We start from the raw sequence: 21,855 nt of genomic DNA on the forward strand, positions 1-21,855 counted from the left end.
GGCGCGCGGCCGCCAGGTGGAGGAGATGCAGGTGTCCGGGTCGGAAAGGGCGGAGATGGTCGACGTAGATCGACGGGTAGGACAGCGCACACACGACGGCCGTAAGGGGCCGCCTGTGGCGCGATGCCACTGGGTCGGTGAAGAAGCCGGCCGGTCACGATGGTGTCGGAGTAGAGGCGCACGAGGGTCGACAATAGCGGTGAGCGACGCGAACCGAATAGCGGGAGAGTGAAAACAAAGAAAAAACGTCGATCAAAATGACAGAGGAGAGAATGAAAACCCGGATCATAATTGACAGCATGGAGTAAAATTGAAATTGGAGGCAGTCCCTTTTTTCCTCCCGTTTCCAGTTTCCACTTCGTCTCGGGCTACGAATCCGAACGCGTACATGCTTCCATCGCAGTCTTGTAGCACGTTGACCTCGTCGAGTCCGGGGACCACTCAAGTCGAGCACGTCTCGCTGACGCCTCAATATATCCGCTCCTCGTTTCCTTTCCTTTTCGGCCGCGCTTCCTCCATCGACCTCCTCCTCCCGATGGCCGTCAAGCGCGTCTTCCCCGGCGACCACCCCGACTTCAAAGTGGACACGAACGGCGGCGCCCCGATGCTCACCTTCTGCAAGAGGGTGCGCTACTGGAGCTCCACCGACTACCAGGAGACACGTGTGCTCGGCGAGGGCGGCTACGGCGGTGTCGTCGAGGCGCACCACCTCACCCACGGCTGGATCGTCGCTGTCAAGAAGCCGCTCCCCTGCGCGCACGAGGCCGCCGGCATCGCCTGCGGCTGCGCCGACGCCCGCACGCTGCGCGAGGCGGCCTTCCTCGCGGCGTGTCACCGCCACCGCGCCATCGTCGAGCTTCGGGCGCTCTCGCTCGACCCCTTCGCCGGGAAGCTCTTCGTCGTGATGGAGTGCGTCGGGCCCAGCCTGCACCACGTCCTCCACGGGCACCGGCGCGGCCAGCCGTTCCCCGAGGCCGACGTGCGCTGCATCATGGAGCAGCTCCTCGGCGCCACCAAGCACATGCATGGGCTCTGCATCATCCACTGCGACATCAAGCCGGGGAACATCCTCGTCGGCGCGGACGGCATCAGCAACGTCAAGATCTGCGACCTAGGGCTCGCGGTGTCCGTGTCCGAGCCCGCGCCGTACGGCCAGCACGGCACACGCCGGTACATGGCGCCGGAGATGCTCCTTGGCAAAACCGACTACAACGCCACGGTTGACATGTGGTCCCTCGGCTGCGTCATGGCCGAGCTCCTCTCCTGGAAGCCGCTCTTCGACGGGGACGACGAAGCCCAGCAGCTCCTCGCCATCTTTCGCGTTCTCGGCGTGCCATTGTTCACCATCTGGCCAGCCTATGAGTCATTGCTGCTCCCCGGAAAGCTGGTGACGCCGCCGCATGTCATTGTTGGGGAACGTAGCAGAAATTCAAAATTTTCCTACGTGTCACCAAGATCTATCTATGGAGAAACCAGCAACGAGGGGAAGGAGAGTGCATCTACATACCCTTGTAGATCGCTATGCGGAAGCGTTCAAGAGAACGGGGTTGAAGGAGTCGTACTCGTCGTGATCCAAATCACCGGAGATCCTAGTGCGGAACGGACGGCACCTCCGCGTTCAACACACGTACAGCCCGGTAACGTCTCCCATGCCTTGATCCAGCAAGGAGAGAGGGAGAGGTTGAGGAAAACTCCATCCAGTAGCAGCACAACAGTGTGGTGGTGGTGGAGGAGCGTGGTACTCCAGCAGGGCTTTGCCAAGCAACGCAAGAGATGAGGAGGAGAGAGGGGTAGGGCTGCACCAACAGGGGAAGAATTCGTCTCTCTGGCAGCCCAAAACCTCAAGTATATATAGGGGAGGGGAGGGGCAGCGCCCCCACCTAGGTTTCCACCCCTAGGGGTGGCGGCCAGCCCTAGATCCCATCTAGGGGGGGCGGCCAAGGGGGGAGAGAGGGGAGGCGCACCTGGGGTGGGCCTCAGGGCCCATCTGCCCTAGGGTTTGCCCCCCTTCCCTCTCCCTTGCGCCTTGGGCCTTGGTGGGGGGGGCGCACCAGCCCACCTGGGGCTGGTCCTCTCCGACACTTGGCCCATGCAGCCCTCCGGGGCTGGTGGCCCCACTTGGTGGACCCCCGGACCCCTCCGGTGGTCCCGGTATACTACCGGTAAAACCCGAAACTTTTCCGGTAACCAAAACAAGACTTCCCATATATAAATCTTTACCTTTGGACCATTCCGGAACTCCTCGTGAGGTCCGGGATCTAATCCGGGACTCCTAACAACATTCAGTAACCACGTATATCTATTCCCTATAACCCTAGCATCATCGAACCTTAAGTGTGTAGACCCTACGGGTTCGGGAACCATGTAGACATGACCGAGACGTTCTCCGTTCAATAACCAACAGCGGGATCTGGATACCCATATTGGTTCCCACATGTTCCACGATGATCTCATCGGATGAACCACGATGTCGAGGATTCGATCAATCCCGTATTCAATTCCCTTTGTCTAGCGGTATTGTACTTGCCCGAGATTCGATCGTCGGTATCCCGATACCTTGTTCAATCTTGTTACCGGCAAGTCTCTTTTACTCGTTCCGTAACACATCATCCCGTGATCAACTCCTTGGTCACATTGTGCACATTATGATGATGTCCTACCGAGTGGGCCCAGAGATACCTCTCCGTTTACACGGAGTGACAAATCCCAGTCTCGATTCGTGCCAACCCAACAGACACTTTCGGAGATAGCTGTAGTGTACCTTTATAGCCACCCAGTTACGTTGTGACGTTTGGCACACCCAAAGTATTCCTACGGTATCCGGGAGTTGCACAATCTCATGGTCTAAGGAAATGATACTTGACATTAGAAAAGCTTTAGCATACGAACTACACGATCTTTGTGCTAGGCTTAGGATTGGGTCTTGTCCATCACATCATTCTCCCAATGATGTGATCCCGTTATCAACAACATCCAATGTCCATGGTCAGGAAACCATAACCATCTATTGATCAACGAGCTAGTCAACTAGAGGCTTACTAGGGACATGGTGTTGTCTATGTATCCACACATGTATCTGAGTTTCTTATCAATACAATTCTAGCATGGATAATAAACGATTATCATGAACAAGGAAATATAATAATAACTAATTTATTATTGCCTCTAGGGCATATTTCCAACAGTCTCCCACTTGCACTAGAGTCAATAATCTAGTTCACATCGTCATGTGATTAACACTCACAGGTCACATCGCCATGTGACCAACATCCAAGAGTTTACTAGTGTCGCTAAACTAGTTCACATCATCATGTCATTAAGACTCAATGAGTTCTGGGTTTGATCATCTTTTGCTTGTGAGAGAGGTTTTAGTCATCGGGTCTGCAACATTCAGATCCGTATGTACTTCGCAAATCTCTAGGTCATATTATAAATGATGCTTCCACGCTCCACTTGGAGCTATTCCAAATGGTTGCTCCACTATACGTATCCGGTTTGCTACTCAGAGTCATTCAGATAGGTGTTAAAACTTGCATCGATGTAACCCTTTACGCCGAACTCTTTATCACCACCATAATCGAGAAACATGTCCTTATTACCCCAAGGACAATTTTGACCGCTATATAGTGATCCACTCCTGGATCACCTTTGTACCCTCTTGCCAGACATGTGGCAAGGCACACATTAGGTGCGGTACTCAGCATGGCATACCGTATAGAGCCTATGACAAAAGCATAGGGGACGACATTCGTCCTTTCTCTTTCTTCTGCCGTGGTCGAGCTTTAAGTCTTAACTTCATACCTTACAAATCAGGCAAGAACTCCTTCTTTAACTGATCCATCTTGAACACTTTCAAGATCATGTCAAGGTATGTGCTCATTTGAAAGTACCATTGAGCATTTTTGATCTATCCTCATAGATCTAGATGCTCAATGTTCAAGTAGCCTAATCCAGGTTTTCTATTGAAAAACACTTTTCAAATAACCCTATATGCTTTCCAGAAATTCTACATCATTTCTGATCCACAATATGTCAACAACATATACTCATCAGAAATTGTATAGTGCTCCCACTCACTTCTTTGGAAATACAAGTTTCTCATAAACTTTGTACATACCCAAAATCTTTGATCATCTCATCCAAGCATACATTCCAACTCCGAGATGCTTACTCCAGTCCTTAGAAGGATTGCTGGAGCTTTGCATACTTATTAGCATCTTTCAGGATTTACAAAACCTTCCGGTTGTATCACATACAACCTTTCCTCAAGAAAATCGTCGAGGAAACAATGTTTTGACATCCTATCAGCAAGATTTCATAAATAATGCAGTAATCGCTAATATAATTCCAACAGACTCTTAGCATCTCTACGAGTGAGAAAGTCTCATCATAGTCAACTCCTTGAACTTGTCGGAAAAAATCTTAATGACAAGTCGAGCTTTCTTAATGGTGATACTTACCATCATTGTCCGTCTTCCTTTTAAAAAATCCATCTGTACTCAACAATCTTACGACCATCGAGCCGTTCTGCCAAAGTCTACACTTTGTTTTCTGTAACATCCCAAAATTCTAAATTTTGGAATGTTATAATAAATAGATAGATTTGATTGATTGTTTGATTGATTGTCTGAAAGTGAGTGAAATTCGAAACTTTTTGAAAGTTAAATGAGAGGGAATAAAAGGACTTTCCCAAACTTTCATTTTTGCATTTTGCTTTCCATGAATTCAAATTCTTTTCAAATACAAAACCCTTGAGCGAAGATGATATGACTTCTTCCATTTAAAAAAATTAAATGAAAGGGTATTTGAAAATATTTGAATTTCATTTGGAAAATATTTCCAATTCAGAAACTTTAAGCAACTCAATGATTTTCACGAGAGAAGATAAAATGACTTCTTCAAATTATATGAAATATGAGTTGGGAGTTTCAAAGAATTCAATCCAAAGTTCTTTTAATTTTATTTTCAATTTGGATTTATTTGAGTTTTATTCAAATTATTTTTCTCCAAAAATAAAATATATGGAAATTAGGGTAACATGATTCCCTACAATAGAAAATTGGAGAAAAATTAATTTGAAATCATTTTGGTATTTTAAAACTGATTTTTGTTGGATTTTAATAGACCAGTAGCACTCTTTGAATTATTAGAATTTGCGTGTATATTATTTCATGCTAGAAAAATGTTCATGTTGTTGGAAATCTTTTTCTAAAAATTTTGATATATTATATGCCTATATAATATTTTTATTTATTTTGTTTTTAGTATTTTAGTTCTCTGAAAAAAATGTTTAAAAAAAAACTTCTCCCTGACTGGGCCGGCCCAGCTAGCCAGCCAGGCCCAGCCCAGCCATGCCGCCTTCCACCTCTGTCGCCGATCGGGACTCCTCCCGGAGACCGACGCCGCCCCGCCTCCTCCTACCCCTTCCCCAAGCAGCGCCCCTGCCTTTAAAAAGGCGAGGCCGCCGCCCTCTCTCTCCCCGTTCCTCCTCGCGTCTCGCCGCCGCCCCGCAGATCGCCGCTGCAGCCGCAGATCGCCGCCGCCGCCGCTCCACTCGCCGTCACCACCTGCACGCCGCCGCCTCGCTTTGCCACCGCGCCGCGCCCGCCTGCTCGCCTCGCTGCCGCGCTGCCCCGCGCCGCATCCACCGCCGCCCGCGTCACGCAGCCCGGACCTCGCCGGAAGCCGCCGGAGTTCGCCGCCGGTTTTGCAACGGAAAACCGCCCCGAACGGTAAAACTCTAGAACGGTTTTTATTTCGTTTTTTTTGGTTAGTTAGATCGGTTTTTATAAAAAAAACGGTTTTGTTTAGATTTACTTATGTAGCGAACGTTCATTAGTTTAGCCTCTGTAGTGAACGAATTCGTCACATATGCTTCTGTAGCGAATGCTCGTTCTGTAGAAATTTTTCTTTTTTTATTAATTTCGGCCAGGGACCTATTCGTGGTAATTTTCTTCATAGATTAGTCCATGTACTTCAATCTATCACTACTTTTTACTCGTTAGTCCAAATCCAACGAAACCAACGCCCCCGTCTTTGTTATGATCTCCTCTATCCAGTAATCCAACTCAAACATGTTTTTGAAAAGCTTAAAATTTGAATTAGATCAGATTTGAATTCAAACTTCGTTTGATCATAACTTGAGTTCCGTAACTCTGTTTGAGTTGATTCTTTTTGCAAATCGAAGCTCTTGACCTAAACATTCTAATAAGGCCAAATTCACATAATTTTGGTACTGTTAGAAATTGTTTTATGTTGCAAGAGTTATTTTCTTGGTTTTGGTGTTTCCGAATCGTCTTCTTCGATCTTTCTGATCTTTTGAGTGATTGCTTATGTGTGGTTACTATTGCTTGCTTACGATAGATTGACCGGAGTGTGATGAGTAGATCTATCAAGATTTTGAGTGCGAATCATCTTCATCAACATTGCAGGCAAGTTCACACTTTGATCATACCTTTTCTACAACCCATGTTTTATTGCATTAGATCAATCCTCACACATTGCATGATTAGGATCTAATTAAATTGTGGGATGGGAAGTAGATGAGGTAGTACCTATTACCTGTATTATTATGAAACCTTTGGGAGTTACTTCTACGTTTGTTTATTATGCCATGCTATGCTAGTAGACGTGGATTGGGTGAGTGATATCCATGACAGATGTGAGTTTATTAATTTTAATGGTTTATCTAAGGTGGCCACTTAAACACACATCTGGGTGGATTGAGGCACCTGATGTCTATCAGGACTTGCCTGTTTTATTTTGGACCGCCACCCAGGCTCAAAGGGATCATAAGATAATTCATGCTAGAAACTTCCGTGTGCAGCCACATGCTACTATGGGCTCTGGCATAGTTGACTAAGTTGTGCGAACTCTTACGGGGTGGACTAGCAGATGTAGGGGTTGTAGGTGGTACGGTCTACCCCACATATAAGGTGCTAGCGCTTCTGAAAGACTCTGTCTCGGTCATCCATTTCTCAAACACCATGTAGTGCAAGAAAACAAACGGAGGCGATCGAGTCATGTGGGGAAAAGTGCGCAAACCTTTGCAGAGTGTATAAACTAATCATGATTAGCCGTGTCCCCGGTTATGGACATCTTGAGTATCTAGTTCTTGGATTATCCTGTTGATCTCATCATGTTACTTTAAATGAATATTGTTGGGTTTAATGATGTTACTTAATTGGGATTGAGAATGCTGTCAACCATTCTCAATGTTCAACAACCACCATGATAGTTAATTAAAATGAATTCCTTTGCAGTAGGGAAAAATTGGCTTTACGCAAAAACCTTATAACCATAGAGCTTTTCCACCAGCCAAATATGCATGTAGTGATAGCCATTGTTCATCATTTTCTCTATGGTGTGAATTTGCCAGTACATTCAATGTACTGACCCGTTTCGGGCTGCAACGTCTCATGTTGCAGATTTCTTACGACGAGTAAGTGATACGTTAGGGTTACGATTTCTACACTCAACTTTGCCATTGGTGTTGATGGGAATCCACAACCTTGTTGCTTCCGCTATAAGGATTGAGGTAATAGTATTTACGTTACTTTATACATGTGATTTACCTCTGTTATAAATCCTTCGAGTACTGTGTGTGTCAGCATACCGATCCAGGGATGACACTTAAGCACAGAGACTTGATCCATTCGGGTCGGGTCGCTACAAGATGGTATCAGAGCACATGTTGACTGTAGGACGTGACCCTAGAAACTGGCAAGCCCATAGCAAAGATTTTTCTCTACAACTTTCCCTTTCAAAAAGATCTTTTACCTCTCTTCTCTTCTGAGCTTATTCAAATACTCCATTTTAGTGAGACCATACCCCTTTCCCCTTTTGACCCCACGAAGATTCGACTGATGAGACCACCCCAAGAAGTATGAGATATCGGACAACTAAGAGTATTTTCCGTGCATCTGAATAATGGAAACTACAATGGTTGAAGGCCGAAGACAAGTAGAATTGGAAGGCTCTGAAGAATTCCCAGATTTGTATGACCTAGGAAGGCTACCCTTATGGAACTTGACAGATTATGGAAGATGTCAATACCCGAGAATCAAGGTGTATCGGAGAAAGACTGAAACAAGGAGCATGAGAACTCGAAGTTTTGTCAAAGAAAACCCTAAGGAAGGAGATATCAACTGGCAGGATAGCTCATGTCAATGACAAGGGCTGAAACGTTATCCGTGATGTCATCACCGTTGATACTGTGGTCACCGAGCTGAGCTAAGCATGCATTCCTTCGGAAGGATTGGAAGGTAGAAGGCTGATGGAGCATCTATCAGCAAAGGATGCAGTTTTAAACTTAGCTGGTGTATCACCAAGATCTGGAGTAGTACATCAAGAAGTTTGAAATGGAGCTCCAGGAAGTTGTATTAGACAAGGAAGTATTTCATGAGGAACTCAGGATCCTGAAGATGAGAGTAGCCAAGCTGGAGGAGCTACAACCTCGAGATACCAGAGAATTGTCAAGAACTAAAGGATAGTATGACCATGGTTCATGTGAAGGATGTTGACACCAGAAGTTTGAGGTGCAACTCCGGAACATTAAAGGACATCGTGAGAGACTTCACGTCAATAGAGATGATCTGGCAAAAGAGCTGGAGAAGGACAAGCACGATGGCAAGAAGCCATTGGAGACATAAACAAGACTTGAAGAGTTGGCGATTTTGAAGATTTATTGACCCTTAGAAGACCAAACCCCTGTTTTATACCCACGTTAGATGCGACGATTGTGAGCTGTCATTTGTTTGTTGTTTTTCTGACAGCCACAATAAAATCTGTCTTTTCAAAACTTTTGTTTGTATTGTGTGTATCCCTCTCTATCTCTCTTATCTTACCCCAAACCCATGGACCCAATAGAGGATGAATGGAGATGAGCTTGTATTTTCTAGACCGATGAGTCAGTTGGAGACAGACCGATGGATTCAGAACATGGAGGATCACATGAAGAATAACCCTATAGTCAGAAAGGATATCACCTAGCATGCTCTTCAATGCTTTGAAGAGGTGCTGCTATTTGGTGGAGGATGTACCAAACCATCAATGGATGGCAAGGAGTAACCACTTGGAAAGATTTTAAGTTGACTCTGCCCAAGTCTAGGATTGTGTCCCAGAAGTTGAAACCTTATGGAAAGGATATGAAGAAACCTTGTGCATGCAAGATTTGTGGAGAAATAGGATACACCCATAAAGAACACAAGGATGAATGCCCTAACTGTGAAGGAAGTCACCCAGTTGAAGAATGCCCAACTAGGCAGATTACTTGTTTCTTGTGTGAAGGGACTACCCACTATCCTGCTCAGTGTCACATTTACCCCATGGTACAACGAACCATCCAGCAGAAGGAAGAAGTAATGAAAGGAGCCTTTATGGAAAGTCTAGAAGAACCTGTGATGAAGGAAGAGGTGGAGGACACACCCAAAGAAGAACCAATTAAACCCTGCACCAAGTCAAGCTATTCATGCGGAGAAGAAGGACACATCTTCCAAAATTGTTTGAATGGGGATCTAGTAGAATTCCCGACAGAGGAAGTAGAATATGACCCACAGGAAATAGAAGCCATGATTGGGAATGGAAAAGTCCAGAAAGAGAAGTAGATTGGATTCCAGGAAGGATCTGAGTCATGTCACCTGTTACAGGTGCAAGGAGTCAGGGCACTACCTCAATAGTTGCCCAAAAAGGAAACCTCGATACTTGTCAGAAGTAATACGTTTTAGTTGTAATGGAGCAGGGCACTTTTCCAGAGAATGCCCCAAGGAGAAGGAAACTTGCGCAAGATAGTTGAGTTTGCAACAGAAGAAATATAGTAGTAGTAGTGAGAACATTTTCCCTTCATATTGAGGTGTTGAGTTGAGACATGTAATGGAGAAGCGAGAGAATTGTAATCATTTGAGAATGAATAAAGTAGCATCGTGGTACTGATATGGATTTTATGAGTTGTTACTCTATGAAGAAGGATTTTGACCACTTTTGAGGATAAAAGAAATATGGTCTATGGAAGATTTGTGCATTTTAAGGGTGGTAGTACCCTGTAATGGATTTCGGACAAAATGAATACGAGTTTTGTCTCGATATGTGTGATGCCCCAAGAGTATGTGGGATGAAGTTGGAGACCGACAGTTGTTTGGACCAAAGTTGATCAAAGGAGTCAGAAGAGAATGTTAAGTTGATTCGAGATAGACTGAAGGTAGCTCAGTCCAGACAGAATAGTTATGTAGACTCAAAACTCAAGGAGGTAGTCTATGAAATTGGAGATAGAGCATGTCTTCGTGTGACCCCTCTGCGTGGAGTTAAACGATTTGGAGTTAAGGGATAGTTAGCCCCGAGATTTGTAGGACCATACCGAGTTTTGGAGCGTATGAGAGCAGTGGCCTACAAGTTGGAATTACCCGAAGGACTATCAGGAGTTCAGGATGTGTTTCACGTTTCCCAGTTGAAGAAGTGCCATGCAGAGATGGCCAATATTCCCCTGTAAGGACGCTTGACCCTGGAAAGGATAACGATGTTCCACGAAGTAGAGTATGGACTTCATAAGTATAAGTTTTTACCTCGGTATGTGGGAAAATCCCACGAGGATGAAGAGATGAAGTACTATTGGATATAAAGGAGGTATGATGTTGGTAATATGGAGCAATGGCAACCCCATGACAAGTCTGAGTAATCATGTCCTAGTTTGGTGTCAATAGAAGGAAGGAAGACAGTACAATTGGATGGATTTAAGAATACTAGGAAGTTGGAATAATGATCAGTTGCCCGATGATAAGTTCAAGGACTACAAGTGATGAGATGGGCCATAACCCACATACCCCAGGACCTGCCGAGAAGCAAGCACATTCTTGCTGAAGGAAAAACCCTGGAAGTGGATATACCTTTGTCGATAGATGATTTTATAGGAGTAACGCAAAACCTGAGAGTTGTGAAGGAACGTTAGATGTTTGTTTGGCTTGCAGAATCTATGGATATATCCGAACTTGGTTCGTCGACAAGAGAAATTCTGCAATGCTTGTGAGGATGACCGAGTGTTAGAATGCGAGATCCACTAAACCGTATACAAGGTAATGATTTGGGTGCGGGATGGATTGATCACCATACCGACTTACTCTTATTATTCGCCTTGCTATATGGGATGGTAAATCTGAGTGACTTGCCTATAGTAGAGAGATGACGATATTAAACCTTGTTAAACCTTAGAATGGTATAAGAATTTTTCCCTTGTACACGGCAGCTTTTTGCCAACCGTAGGTTATACGGTGAGGATCAACCCAGACCCATTTCCTGCAGGAGAAACCACAAATTGTTGACCACCATGAGATATCGATAGTTGTTTAGTTTTGGCGCCAGACCAGTCAGCTAAGAAGACCCAGTCTCGGAATAACCTTACCAGGATGAAAGTACAGAAAAATTGAGGAAAAGGTTATGCCACTACCGGAAGAGCCCAGATAAGGAATTATCCTGAAGATCTAAGAAGACCGACACTGTTAACAATATGGATGAAGTATATGAGTTTCGATGGAGCTGTAACCATGCTTCTAAGGGTGGTAGCACCCCAGACCCCTGTGATGATTGATGGATTTTGAGGAGACCCCAAACCCTAACCTTTTTCTTGCTAGCCTCTCCGAATCTCGAGGACAAGATTCATTTGAAGGGTGGTAGGTTTGTAACATCCCAAAATTCTAAATTTTGGAATGTTAAAATAAATAGATAGATTTGATTGTTTGTCTAAAAGTGAGTGAAATTCGAAACTTTTTGAAAGTTAAATGAGAGGGAATAAAGGGACTTTCCCAAACTTTCATTTTTGCATTTTGCTCTCCATGAATTCAAATTCTTTTCAAATACAAAACCCTTGAGCGAAGATGACATGACTTCTTCCATTTAAAAAAATTAAATGAAAGGGTATTTGAAAATATTTGAATTTCATTTGGAAAATATTTCAATTTAGAAACTTTAAGCAACTCAATGATTTTCACGAGAGAAGATAAAATGACTTCTTCAAATTATATGAAATATGAGTTGGGAGTTTCAAAGAATTAAATCCAAAGTTCTTTTAATTTTATTTTCAATTTGGATTTATTTGAGTTTTATTCAAATTATTTTTCTCCAAAAATAAAATATATGGAAATTAGGGTAACATGATTCCCTACAATAGAAAATTGGAGAAAAATTAATTTGAAATCATTTTGGTATTTTAAAAATGATTTTTGTTGGATTTTAATAGACCAGTAGCACTCTTTGAATTATTAGAATTTGTGTGTATTTTATTTAATGCTAGAAAAATGTTCATGTTGTTGGAAATCTTTTTCTGAAAATTTTGATATATTATATGCCTATATAATATTTTTATTTATTTTGTTTTTAGTATTTTAGTTCTCTGAAAAAAAATGTTTAAAAAAAAAACTTCTCCCCGACTGAGCCGGCCCAGCTAGCCAGCCAGGCCCAGCCCAGCCGCGCCGCCTTCCACCTCCGTCCCCGATCGGGACTCCTCCCGGAGACCGACGCCGCCCCGCCTCCTCCTACCCCTTCCCAAGCAGCGCCCCTACCTTTAAAAAGGCGAGGCCGCCGCCCTCTCTCTCCCCGTTCCACCTCCTCGCGTCTCGCCGCCGCCCCGCAGGTCGCCGCCGCAGCCGCAGATCGCCGCCGCCACCGCTCCACTCGCCGTCACCGCCTGCACGCCGCCGCCTTGCTTTGCCACCGCGCCGCGCCCGCCTGCTCGCCTCGCTGCCACGCTGCCCCGCGCCGCATCCACCGCCGCCCGCGTCACGCAGCCCGGACCTCGCCGGAAGCCGCCGGAGTTCGCCGCCGGTTTTCCAACGGAAACCGCCCCGAACGGTAAAACTCTAGAACGGTTTTTATTTCGTTTTTTTGGTTAGTTAGATCGGTTTTTATAAAAAAACGATTTTGTTTAGATTTACTTATGTAGCGAATGTTCATTCGTTTAGCCTCTGTAGTGAACGAATTCGTCACATATGCTTCTGTAGCGAACGCTCGTTCTGTAGAAATTTTATTTTTTTATTAATTTCGGCCAGGGACCTATTCGTGGTAATTTTCTTCACAGTTTACTCCCTGTACTTCAATCTATCACTACTTTTTACTCGTTAGTCCAAATCCAACGAAACCAACGCCCTCGTCTTTGTTATGATCTCCTCTATCCAGTAATCCAACTCATACATGTTTTTGAAAATTTTAAAATTTGAATTAGATCAGATTTGAATTCAAACTTTGTTTGATCATAACTTGAGTTCCGTAACTCCGTTTGAGTTGATTCTTTTGGCAAATCGAAGCTCTTGACCTAAACATTCTAATAAGGCCAAATTCACATAATTTTGGTACTGTTAGAAATTGTTTTATGTTGCAAGAGTTATTTGCTTGGTTTTGGTGTTTCCGAATCGTCTTCTTCGATCTTTCTGATCTTTTGAGTGATTGCTTATGTGTGGTTACTATTGCTTGCTTACGATAGATTGACCGGAGTGTGACGAGTAGATCTATCAAGATTTTGAGTGCGAATCATCTTCATCAACATTGCAGGCAAGTTCACACTTTGATCATACCTTTTCTACAACCCATGTTTTATTGCATTAGATCAATCCTCACACATTGCATGATTAGGATCTAATTAAATTGTGGGATGGGAAGTAGATGAGGTAGTACCTATTACCTGTATTATTATGAAACCTTTGGGACTTACTTCTACGTTTGCTTATTATGCCATGCTATGCTAGTAGACGTGGATTGGGTGAGTGATATCCATGACAGATGTGAGTTTATTAATTTTAATGGTTTATCTAAGGTGGCCACTTAAACACACATCTGGGTGGATTGAGGCACCTGATGTCTATCAGGACTTGCCTGTTTTATTTTGGACCGCCACCCAGGCTCAAAGGGATCATAAGATAATTCATGCTAGAAACTTCCGTGTGCAGCCACATGCTACTATGGGCTCTGGCATAGTTGACTAAGTTGTGCGAACTCTTACGGGGTGGACTAGTAGATGTAGGGGTTGTAGGTGGTACGGTCTACCCCACATGTAAGGTGCTAGCGCTTCTGAAAGACTATGTCTCGGTCATCCGTTTCTCAAACACCATGTAGTGCGAGAAAACAAACGGAGGCGATCGAGTCATGTGGGAAAAAGTGCGCAAACCTCTGCAGAGTGTATAAACTAATCATGATTAGCCGTGTCCCCGGTTATGGACATCTTGAGTATCTAGTTCTTGGATTATCCTGTTGATCTCATCATGTTACTTTAAATGAATATTGTTGGGTTTAATGATGTTACTTAATTGGGATTGAGAATGCTGTCAACCATTCTCAATGTTCAACAACCACCATGATAGTTAATTAAAATGTATTCCTTTGCAGTAGGGAAAAATTGGCTTTACGCAAAAACCTTATAACCATAGAGCTTTTCCACCAGCCAAATATGCATGTAGTGATAGCCATTGTTCATCATTTTCTCTATGGTGTGAATTTGCCAGTACATTCAATGTACTGACCCGTTTCGGGCTGCAACGTCTCATGTTGCAGATTTCTTATGACGAGTAAGTGATACGTTAGGGTTACGATTTCTACACTCAAGTTTGCTGTTGGTGTTGATGGGAATCCACAACCTTGTTGCTTCCGCTATAAGGATTGAGGTAATAGTATTTCCGTTACTTTATACATGTGATTTACCTCTGTTATAAATCCTTCGAGTACTGTGTGTGTCAGAATACCGATCCAGGGATGACACTTAAGCACAGAGACTTGATCCATTTGGGTCGGGTCGCTACATTTTCATACATGGATCCTCTCTCGGATTTTATGGCCTCGAGCCATTTATCAGAATCCGGGCCCACCATCGCTTCTCCATAGCTCGTAGGTTCATTGTTGTCTAGCAACATGTCTTCCAAGACAGGATTACGTACCACTCTGAAGTAGTATGCATCCTTGTCGTCCTACGAGGTTTGGGAGTGACTTGACCCGAAGTCTCATGATCAATATCATAAGCTTCCACTTCAATTGGTGTAGGTGCCACAGGTACAACTCTTTGTGCCCTGCTATACACTAGTTGAAGTGACGGTTCAATAACCTCATCAAGTCTCCACCATCCTCCCACTCGATTCCTTCGAGAGAAACTTTTCCTCGAGAAAGGACCCGATTCTAGAAACAATCCCTTATTGCTTTCGGATCTGAGACAGGAGGTATACCCAACTGTTTTGGGTGTCCTATGAAGATGCATTTATCCGCTTTGGGTTTGAGCTTATCAGCTTGAAACTTTTTTCACATAAGCGTTGCAGCCCCAAACTTTTAAGAAATGACAGCTTAGGTTTCTCTAAACCATAGTTCATACGGTGTCATCTCATCGGAATTACGTGGTGCCCCTTTTAAAGTGAATGTGGTTGTCTCTAATGCCTAACCCATAAACTATTGTTGTAATTCGATAAGAGACATCATGGTATGCATCATATCCAATAGGGTGCAGTTATGATGTTCGGATATTAGTTGTGAAAAAAATTTCCACAATGGTGTTCCAGGCTGTATTAGTTGTGAAAAAATTTCCACAATGTCTTAATTCTGTGCCAAACTCGTAATTCAGATATTCATCTCTATGATCATATCATAGATCTTTTATCCTCTTGTCACGACGATCTTTCAACTTCACCCTGAAATTACTTGAACCTTTCAATAATTCAGACTCGTGATTCATCAAGTAAATATACTCAACATCTACTCAAATCATCTGTGAAGTAAGAACATAACGATATCCACTACATGCCTCAGCACTCATTGGACTGCACACATCAAAATGTATTACTTCCAACAAGTTGCTTTCTAGTTCCATTTACTGAAAACGAGGCTTTCAGTCATCTTGCCCATGTGGTATGATTTGCATGTCTCAAGTGATTCAAAATCAAGTGAGTCCAAACGGTCCATTTGCATGGAGTTTCTTCATGCATATACACCAATAGACATGGTTCGCATGTCTCAAACCTTTTAAAAAATGAGTGAGCCCAAAGATCCATCAACATGGAGCTTCTTCATGCGTTTTATACCGATATGACTTACGTGGCAGTGCCACAAGTAGGTGGTACTATCATTACTATATTTTGGCATGAACATGTGTATCACTACGATCGAGATTCAATAAACCATTCATTTTAGGTGTAAGACCATTGAAGGTATTATTCAAATAAACAGAGTAACCATTATTCTCCTTAAATGAATAACCGTATTGCGATAGACATAATCCAATCATGTCTATGCTCAACGCAAACACCAATCTCGATGGTAGAGGGAGCGTATGATATTTGATCAACCTTGGAAATACTTCCAACACATATCGTCATCTCACCTTTAGCTAGTCTCCGTTTATTCCGTAGCTTTTATTTCGAGTTACTAACACTTAGCAACTGAACCGGTATCTAATACCCTGGTGCTACTAGGAGTACTAGTAAAGTACACATTAACACAATGTATATCCAATATACTTCTATCGACTTTGCCAGCCTTCTCATCTACCAAGTATCTAGGGTAATTCTGCTCCAGTGGTTGTTCCCTTTATTACAGAAGCACTTAGTCTCGGGCTTGGGTTCAACTTTGGGTTTCTTCACTAGAGCAGCAGCTGATTTGCCGTTCCATGAAGTATCCCTTTTGCCCTTGCCCTTCTTGAAACTAGTGGTTTCACCAACCATCAACAATTGATGCTCCGTCTTGATTTCTACTTTTGTGGTGTACAACATCGCGAATATCTCAAGGATCATCATATATGTCCCTAATATATTATAGTTCATCATGAAGCTTTAGCAGCTTGGTGGTAATGACTTCGGAGAAACATCATTATCTCATCTGGAAGATCAACTCCCGCTCGGTTCAAATGATTGTTGTACTCAGACAATCTGAGCACAAGCTCAACAATTGAGCTTTTCTCCCTTAGTTTGCGGGCTAAGAAAATCGTTGGAGGTCCTATACCTCTTGACGTGGGCACGAGCCTGAAATCCCAATTTCAGCCCTCGAAACATCTCATATGTTTCGCGACGTTTCAAAACCGTCTTCGGTGCCTCAACTCTAAACCGTTTAACTGAACTATCACGTAGTTATCAAAATGTGTATGTCAGATGTTCGCAACATCCACAGACGATGTTCGAGGTTCAGCACACTGAGCGGTGCATTAAGGACATAAGCCTTCTATGAAGCAATGAGGACAATCCTCAGTTTACGGACCTAGTCCGCATAATTGCTGCTATGAACTTTCAACTAAATTTCCTCTAGGAACATATCTAAACAGTAGAACTGAAGGCGTGCTGCGACATAATTTGCGAAGACCTTTTGACTATGTTCAGGATAATTAAGTTCATCTTATGAACTCCCACTCAGATAGACATCCCTCTAGTCATCTAAGTGATTACATGATCCGAGTCAACTAGGCCGTGTCCGATCATCACGTGAGACGGACTAGTCAACATCGGTGAACATCTTCATGTTGATCGTATCTTCTATACGACTCATGCTTGACCTTTTGGTCTTCCGTGTTCCGAGGCCATGTCTGTACATGCTCGGCTCATCAAGTCAACCTAAGTGTTTCGCATGTGTTACGAGGCCATGTCTGTACATGCTAGGCTCGTCAACACCCGTTGTATTCGAACGTTAGAATCTATCACACCCGATCATCACGTGGTGCTTCAAAACAACGAACCTTCGCAACAGTGCACAGTTAGGGGGAACACTTTTCTTGAAATTTTAGTGAGGGATCATCTTATTTAAGCTACCGTCGTTCTAAGCAAATAAGATGTAAAACATGATAAACATCACATGCAATCAAATAGTGACATGATATGGCCAATATCATTTTGCTCCTTTTGATCTCCATCTTCGGGGCTCCATGATCATCGTTGTCACCGGCATGACACCATGATCTCCATCATCGTGTCTTCTTGAAGTTGTCTCGTCATCTATTACTTCTACTACTATGGCTAACGCTTTAGCAATAAAGTAAAGCAATTACATGACGTTTAAGTTGACACGCAGGTCATAAATAAATTAAGACAACTCCTATGGCTCCTGCCGGTTGTCATACTCATCGACATGCAAGTCATGATTCCTATTACAAGAACATGATCAATCTCATACATCACATATATCATTCATCACATCCTTTTGGCCATATCACATCACAAGGCATATGCTGCAAAAACAAGTTAGACGTCCTCTAATTGTTGTTTGCATGTTTTACGTGGTTGCTATGGATTTCTAGCAAGAACGTTTCTTACCTACGCAAAAACCACAACGTGATATGCCAATTGCTATTTACCCTTCATAAGGACCCTTTTCATCGAATCTGATCCGACTAAAGTGGGAGAGACAGACACCCGCCAGCCACCTTATGCAACTAGTGCATGTCAGTCGGTGGAACCAGTCTCACGTAAGAGTACGTGTAAGGTCGGTCCGGGCCGCTTCATCCCACAATACCGTCGAAACAAGATTGGACTAGTAACGGTAAGCATATTGAACAAAATCAACGCCCACAACTACTTTGTGTTCTAATCGTGCATAGAATCTACGCAATAGACCTAGCTCATGATGCCACTGTTGGGGAACGTAGCAGAAATTCAAAATTTTCCTACGTGTCACCAAGATCTATCTATGGAGAAACCAGCAACGAGGGGAAGGAGAGTGCATCTACATACCCTTGTAGATCGCTATGCGGAAGCGTTCAAGAGAACGGGGTTGAAGGAGTCGTACTCGTCGTGATCCAAATCATCGGAGATCCTAGTGCCGAACGGACGGCACCTCCGCGTTCAACACATGTACAGCCCGATGACGTCTCCCATGCCTTGATCCAGCAAGGAGAGAGGGAGAGGTTGAGGAAGACTCCATCCAGCAGCAGCACAACAGCGTGGTGGTGGTGGAGGAGCGTGGTACTCCAGCAGGGCTTGGCCAAGCACCACAAGAGACGAGGAGGAGAGAGGGGTAGGGCTGCACCAACAGGGGAAGAATTCATCTCTCTGGCAGCCCAAAACCTCAAGTATATATAGGGGAGGGGAGGGGCTGCGCCCCCACCTAGGTTTCCACCCCTAGGGGTGGCGGCCAGCCCTAGATGCCATCTAGGGGGGCGGCCAAGGGGGGAGAGAGGGGAGGCGCACCTGGGGTGGGCCTCAGGGCCCATCTGCCCTAGGGTTTGCCCCCCTTCCCTCTCCCTTGCGCCTTGGGCCTTGGTGGGGGGCGCACCAGCCCACCTGGAGCTGGTCCCCTCCCACAATTGGCCCATGCAGCCCTCCGGGGCTGGTGGCCCCACTTGTGGACCCCCGGACCCCTCCGGTGGTCCCGGTACACTACCGGTAAAACCTGAAACTTTTTCGATAACCAAAACAGGACTTCCCATATATAAATCTTTACCTCCGAACCATTCCGGAACTCCTCGTGAGGTCCGGGATCTCATCCGGGACTCCGAACAACATTCGGTAACCACGTATATCTATTCCCTATAACCCTAGCGTCATCGAACCTCAAGTGTGTAGACCCTACGGGTTCGGGAACCATGCAGACATGACCGAGACGTTCTCCGGTCAATAACCAACAGCGGGATCTGGATACCCATATTGGCTCCCACATGTTCCACGATGATCTCATCGGATGAACCACGATGTCGAGGATTCGATCAATCCCGTATTCAATTCCCTTTGTCTAGCGGTATTGTACTTGCCCGAGATTCGATCGTCGGTATCCCGATACCTTGTTCAATCTTGTTACCGGCAAGTCTCTTTTACTCGTTCCATAACATATCATCCCGTGATCTACTCCTTGGTCACATTGTGCACATTATGATGATGTCCTACCGAGTGGGCCCAGAGATACCTCTCCGTTTACACGGAGTGACAAATCCCAGTCTCGATTCGTGCCAACCCAACAGATATTTTTGGAGATACCTGTAGTGTACCTTTATAGCCACCCAGTTACGTTGTGACGTTTGGCACACCCAAAGTATTCCTACGGTATCCGGGAGTGGCACAATCTCATGGTCTAAGGAAATGATACTTGACATTAGAAAAGCTTTATCATACGAACTACACGATCTTTGTGCTAGGCTTAGGATTGGGTCTTGTCCATCACATCATTCTCCCAATGATGTGATCCCGTTATCAACGACATCCAATGTCCATGGTCAGGAAACCGTAACCATCTATTGATCAACGAGCTAGTCAACTAGAGGCTTACTAGGGACATGGTGTTGTCTATGTATCCACACATGTATCTGAGTTTCTTATCAATACAATTCTAGCATGGATAATAAACGATTATCATGAACAAGGAAATATAATCATAACTAATTTATTATTGCCTCTAGGGCATATTTCCAACAGTCTTTTCCCTCAACAAGCTCCGTCAGCACTTTCCCGAGGACATCATCTCCAAAGAAGGCTTCGAAGTCCTCAAGGGGCTCCTCTCGTGCAAAATCGACAAGAGGTTGTCGGCCACCACCGCGGTCAGGCGACCATGGTTCGCCAATGCCGTCGTCGATGCTTCAGCCTGATCTCTAACTGCTGCGAAGACTATTTTTCGGCTGCAATTAACACATTTTTTTGGAATTGTTTGTGGCAAAATTGAATGTATATGTACTTTGATTTCATTCCAAAGATTTGGATTGCATTGATCACTAGTGTGCATGAGATTTTGTATGTTGGTCAAATATATCTTTTGGCTGAAAACTGACGCATCCGTAGTTCGCCACGAGTGAGAGAATGCACCTTACGAGGGCGCCACATGTTGTGGCCCGAGGAGGGCCGCCCGCACGAAGTGCGCGCGTTGGAAGATTACCTTCAGGACACGGGCGCCGGCTGAGGGGTGGAGGCCTACCGCATGGCCCATGGAATTTATTCATTTTTTCTTTTTTTTGTGAAGTTCCTAAAAAAGTGAACATCCAAAATTTGTGGGTTCAAATTTTCATAATTTATAAAAGTTATTGAAAGTTGAGTATTTTGAAAGTATGAATTTCTAAAAATTCAAAAATATTGAAATTCCATTTTTGTGGAAATATTTAGAACTATAAAAGACTCTACAAGTAAGTACGGAAATTCTTTTAAAGTTTAAAATTCTGAAAGACGGATTTTTTAAAGTTGTAGACACATATTTCTAGAAGTTGCTAACAAGGAAACATGTCAAAAAGGGAAGTTTGCCGAGGCATTGGACTTTCCCAACACGGTAAAAAAAGCATGGTCGGAATCTTCCGCCCCTCCTTACTGTGCGCCTCCTATGCTCCTATGAAATAGAGCCCCTATTTTGACTTGTTACGTGTGTCACAATTAGGGTTGTATGTGTGTCACAATTAGGGTTGTATGTTAATATGTTATACGTCATGTATAACTTAGACGTGGTTTGTCATTCATGATAATACATATTCTGGTTGTAAGGAGGCCTTATTTCACATTAGCAATCGAACTTTGTGAGCGCATGTTTATTTTAGGGCCATTTGCATTTCTATCCCTAATTCGAACCACCTACTCAGATTTATCCCTAATTTCGAAGCATGCTCAAATTTACCCCTCCGCTGTTAAGTGACCTGACAGAAATACCCTTCCGTTCCGTTTTCGTCCGGTCAAAGGGGTTTGACCGTCTAACTGGCGTTTTTTGGCCAATTTGCCCCTGCCTCCATGTGTCACTTACAAGTGGGACCGAGGTGAGAAAAAAATAAAAAGGAAAAACAGTTTCTCTCACCCCTCACTCTCTCTACCCTCTCTCTCACTTACACGTGGGACCCCACATGTAAGTGTCTAGTTATTTTTAATTAGTTTAGCAGTTCTGTTAATTGGTAGGGCCTGCCAATTTTTCTCGGTAATTAGCATAATATTAAACACACGGTAGGATTAGTGCTAATCTAGC

The 21,855-nt window shown here is 44.1% G+C and overlaps 1 protein-coding gene across 1 annotated transcript; it reads left to right on the forward strand.

Moving 5' to 3' along the window:
- The first annotated feature begins 535 nt into the window (after positions 1–535).
- LOC119297482 (putative cyclin-dependent kinase F-2) lies at positions 536–20,509 on the forward strand. The gene is made up of 2 exons (XM_037575257.1): positions 536–1,418; positions 20,340–20,509. Exons 1-2 carry the CDS (start codon positions 536–538, stop codon positions 20,507–20,509), a joined length of 1,053 nt encoding a protein of 350 aa, XP_037431154.1.
- The last annotated feature ends 1,346 nt before the right edge of the window (positions 20,510–21,855 follow it).

Source organism: Triticum dicoccoides, chromosome 5A (genome assembly GCF_002162155.2).
Source record: "Triticum dicoccoides isolate Atlit2015 ecotype Zavitan chromosome 5A, WEW_v2.0, whole genome shotgun sequence".
NCBI classification, from domain to species: domain Eukaryota; kingdom Viridiplantae; phylum Streptophyta; class Magnoliopsida; order Poales; family Poaceae; genus Triticum; species Triticum dicoccoides.

Excerpts from the sequence above, each read along its gene's own strand:
- LOC119297482 (XM_037575257.1), top strand. The coding sequence starts at position 536 with ATGGCCGTCAAGCGCGTCTTCCCCGGCGACCACCCCGACTTCAAAGTG. Across the intron at positions 1,419-20,339 it reads GCATGTCATTGTTGGGGAAC|TCTTTTCCCTCAACAAGCTC; the intron begins GTAGCAGAAATT and ends TATTTCCAACAG.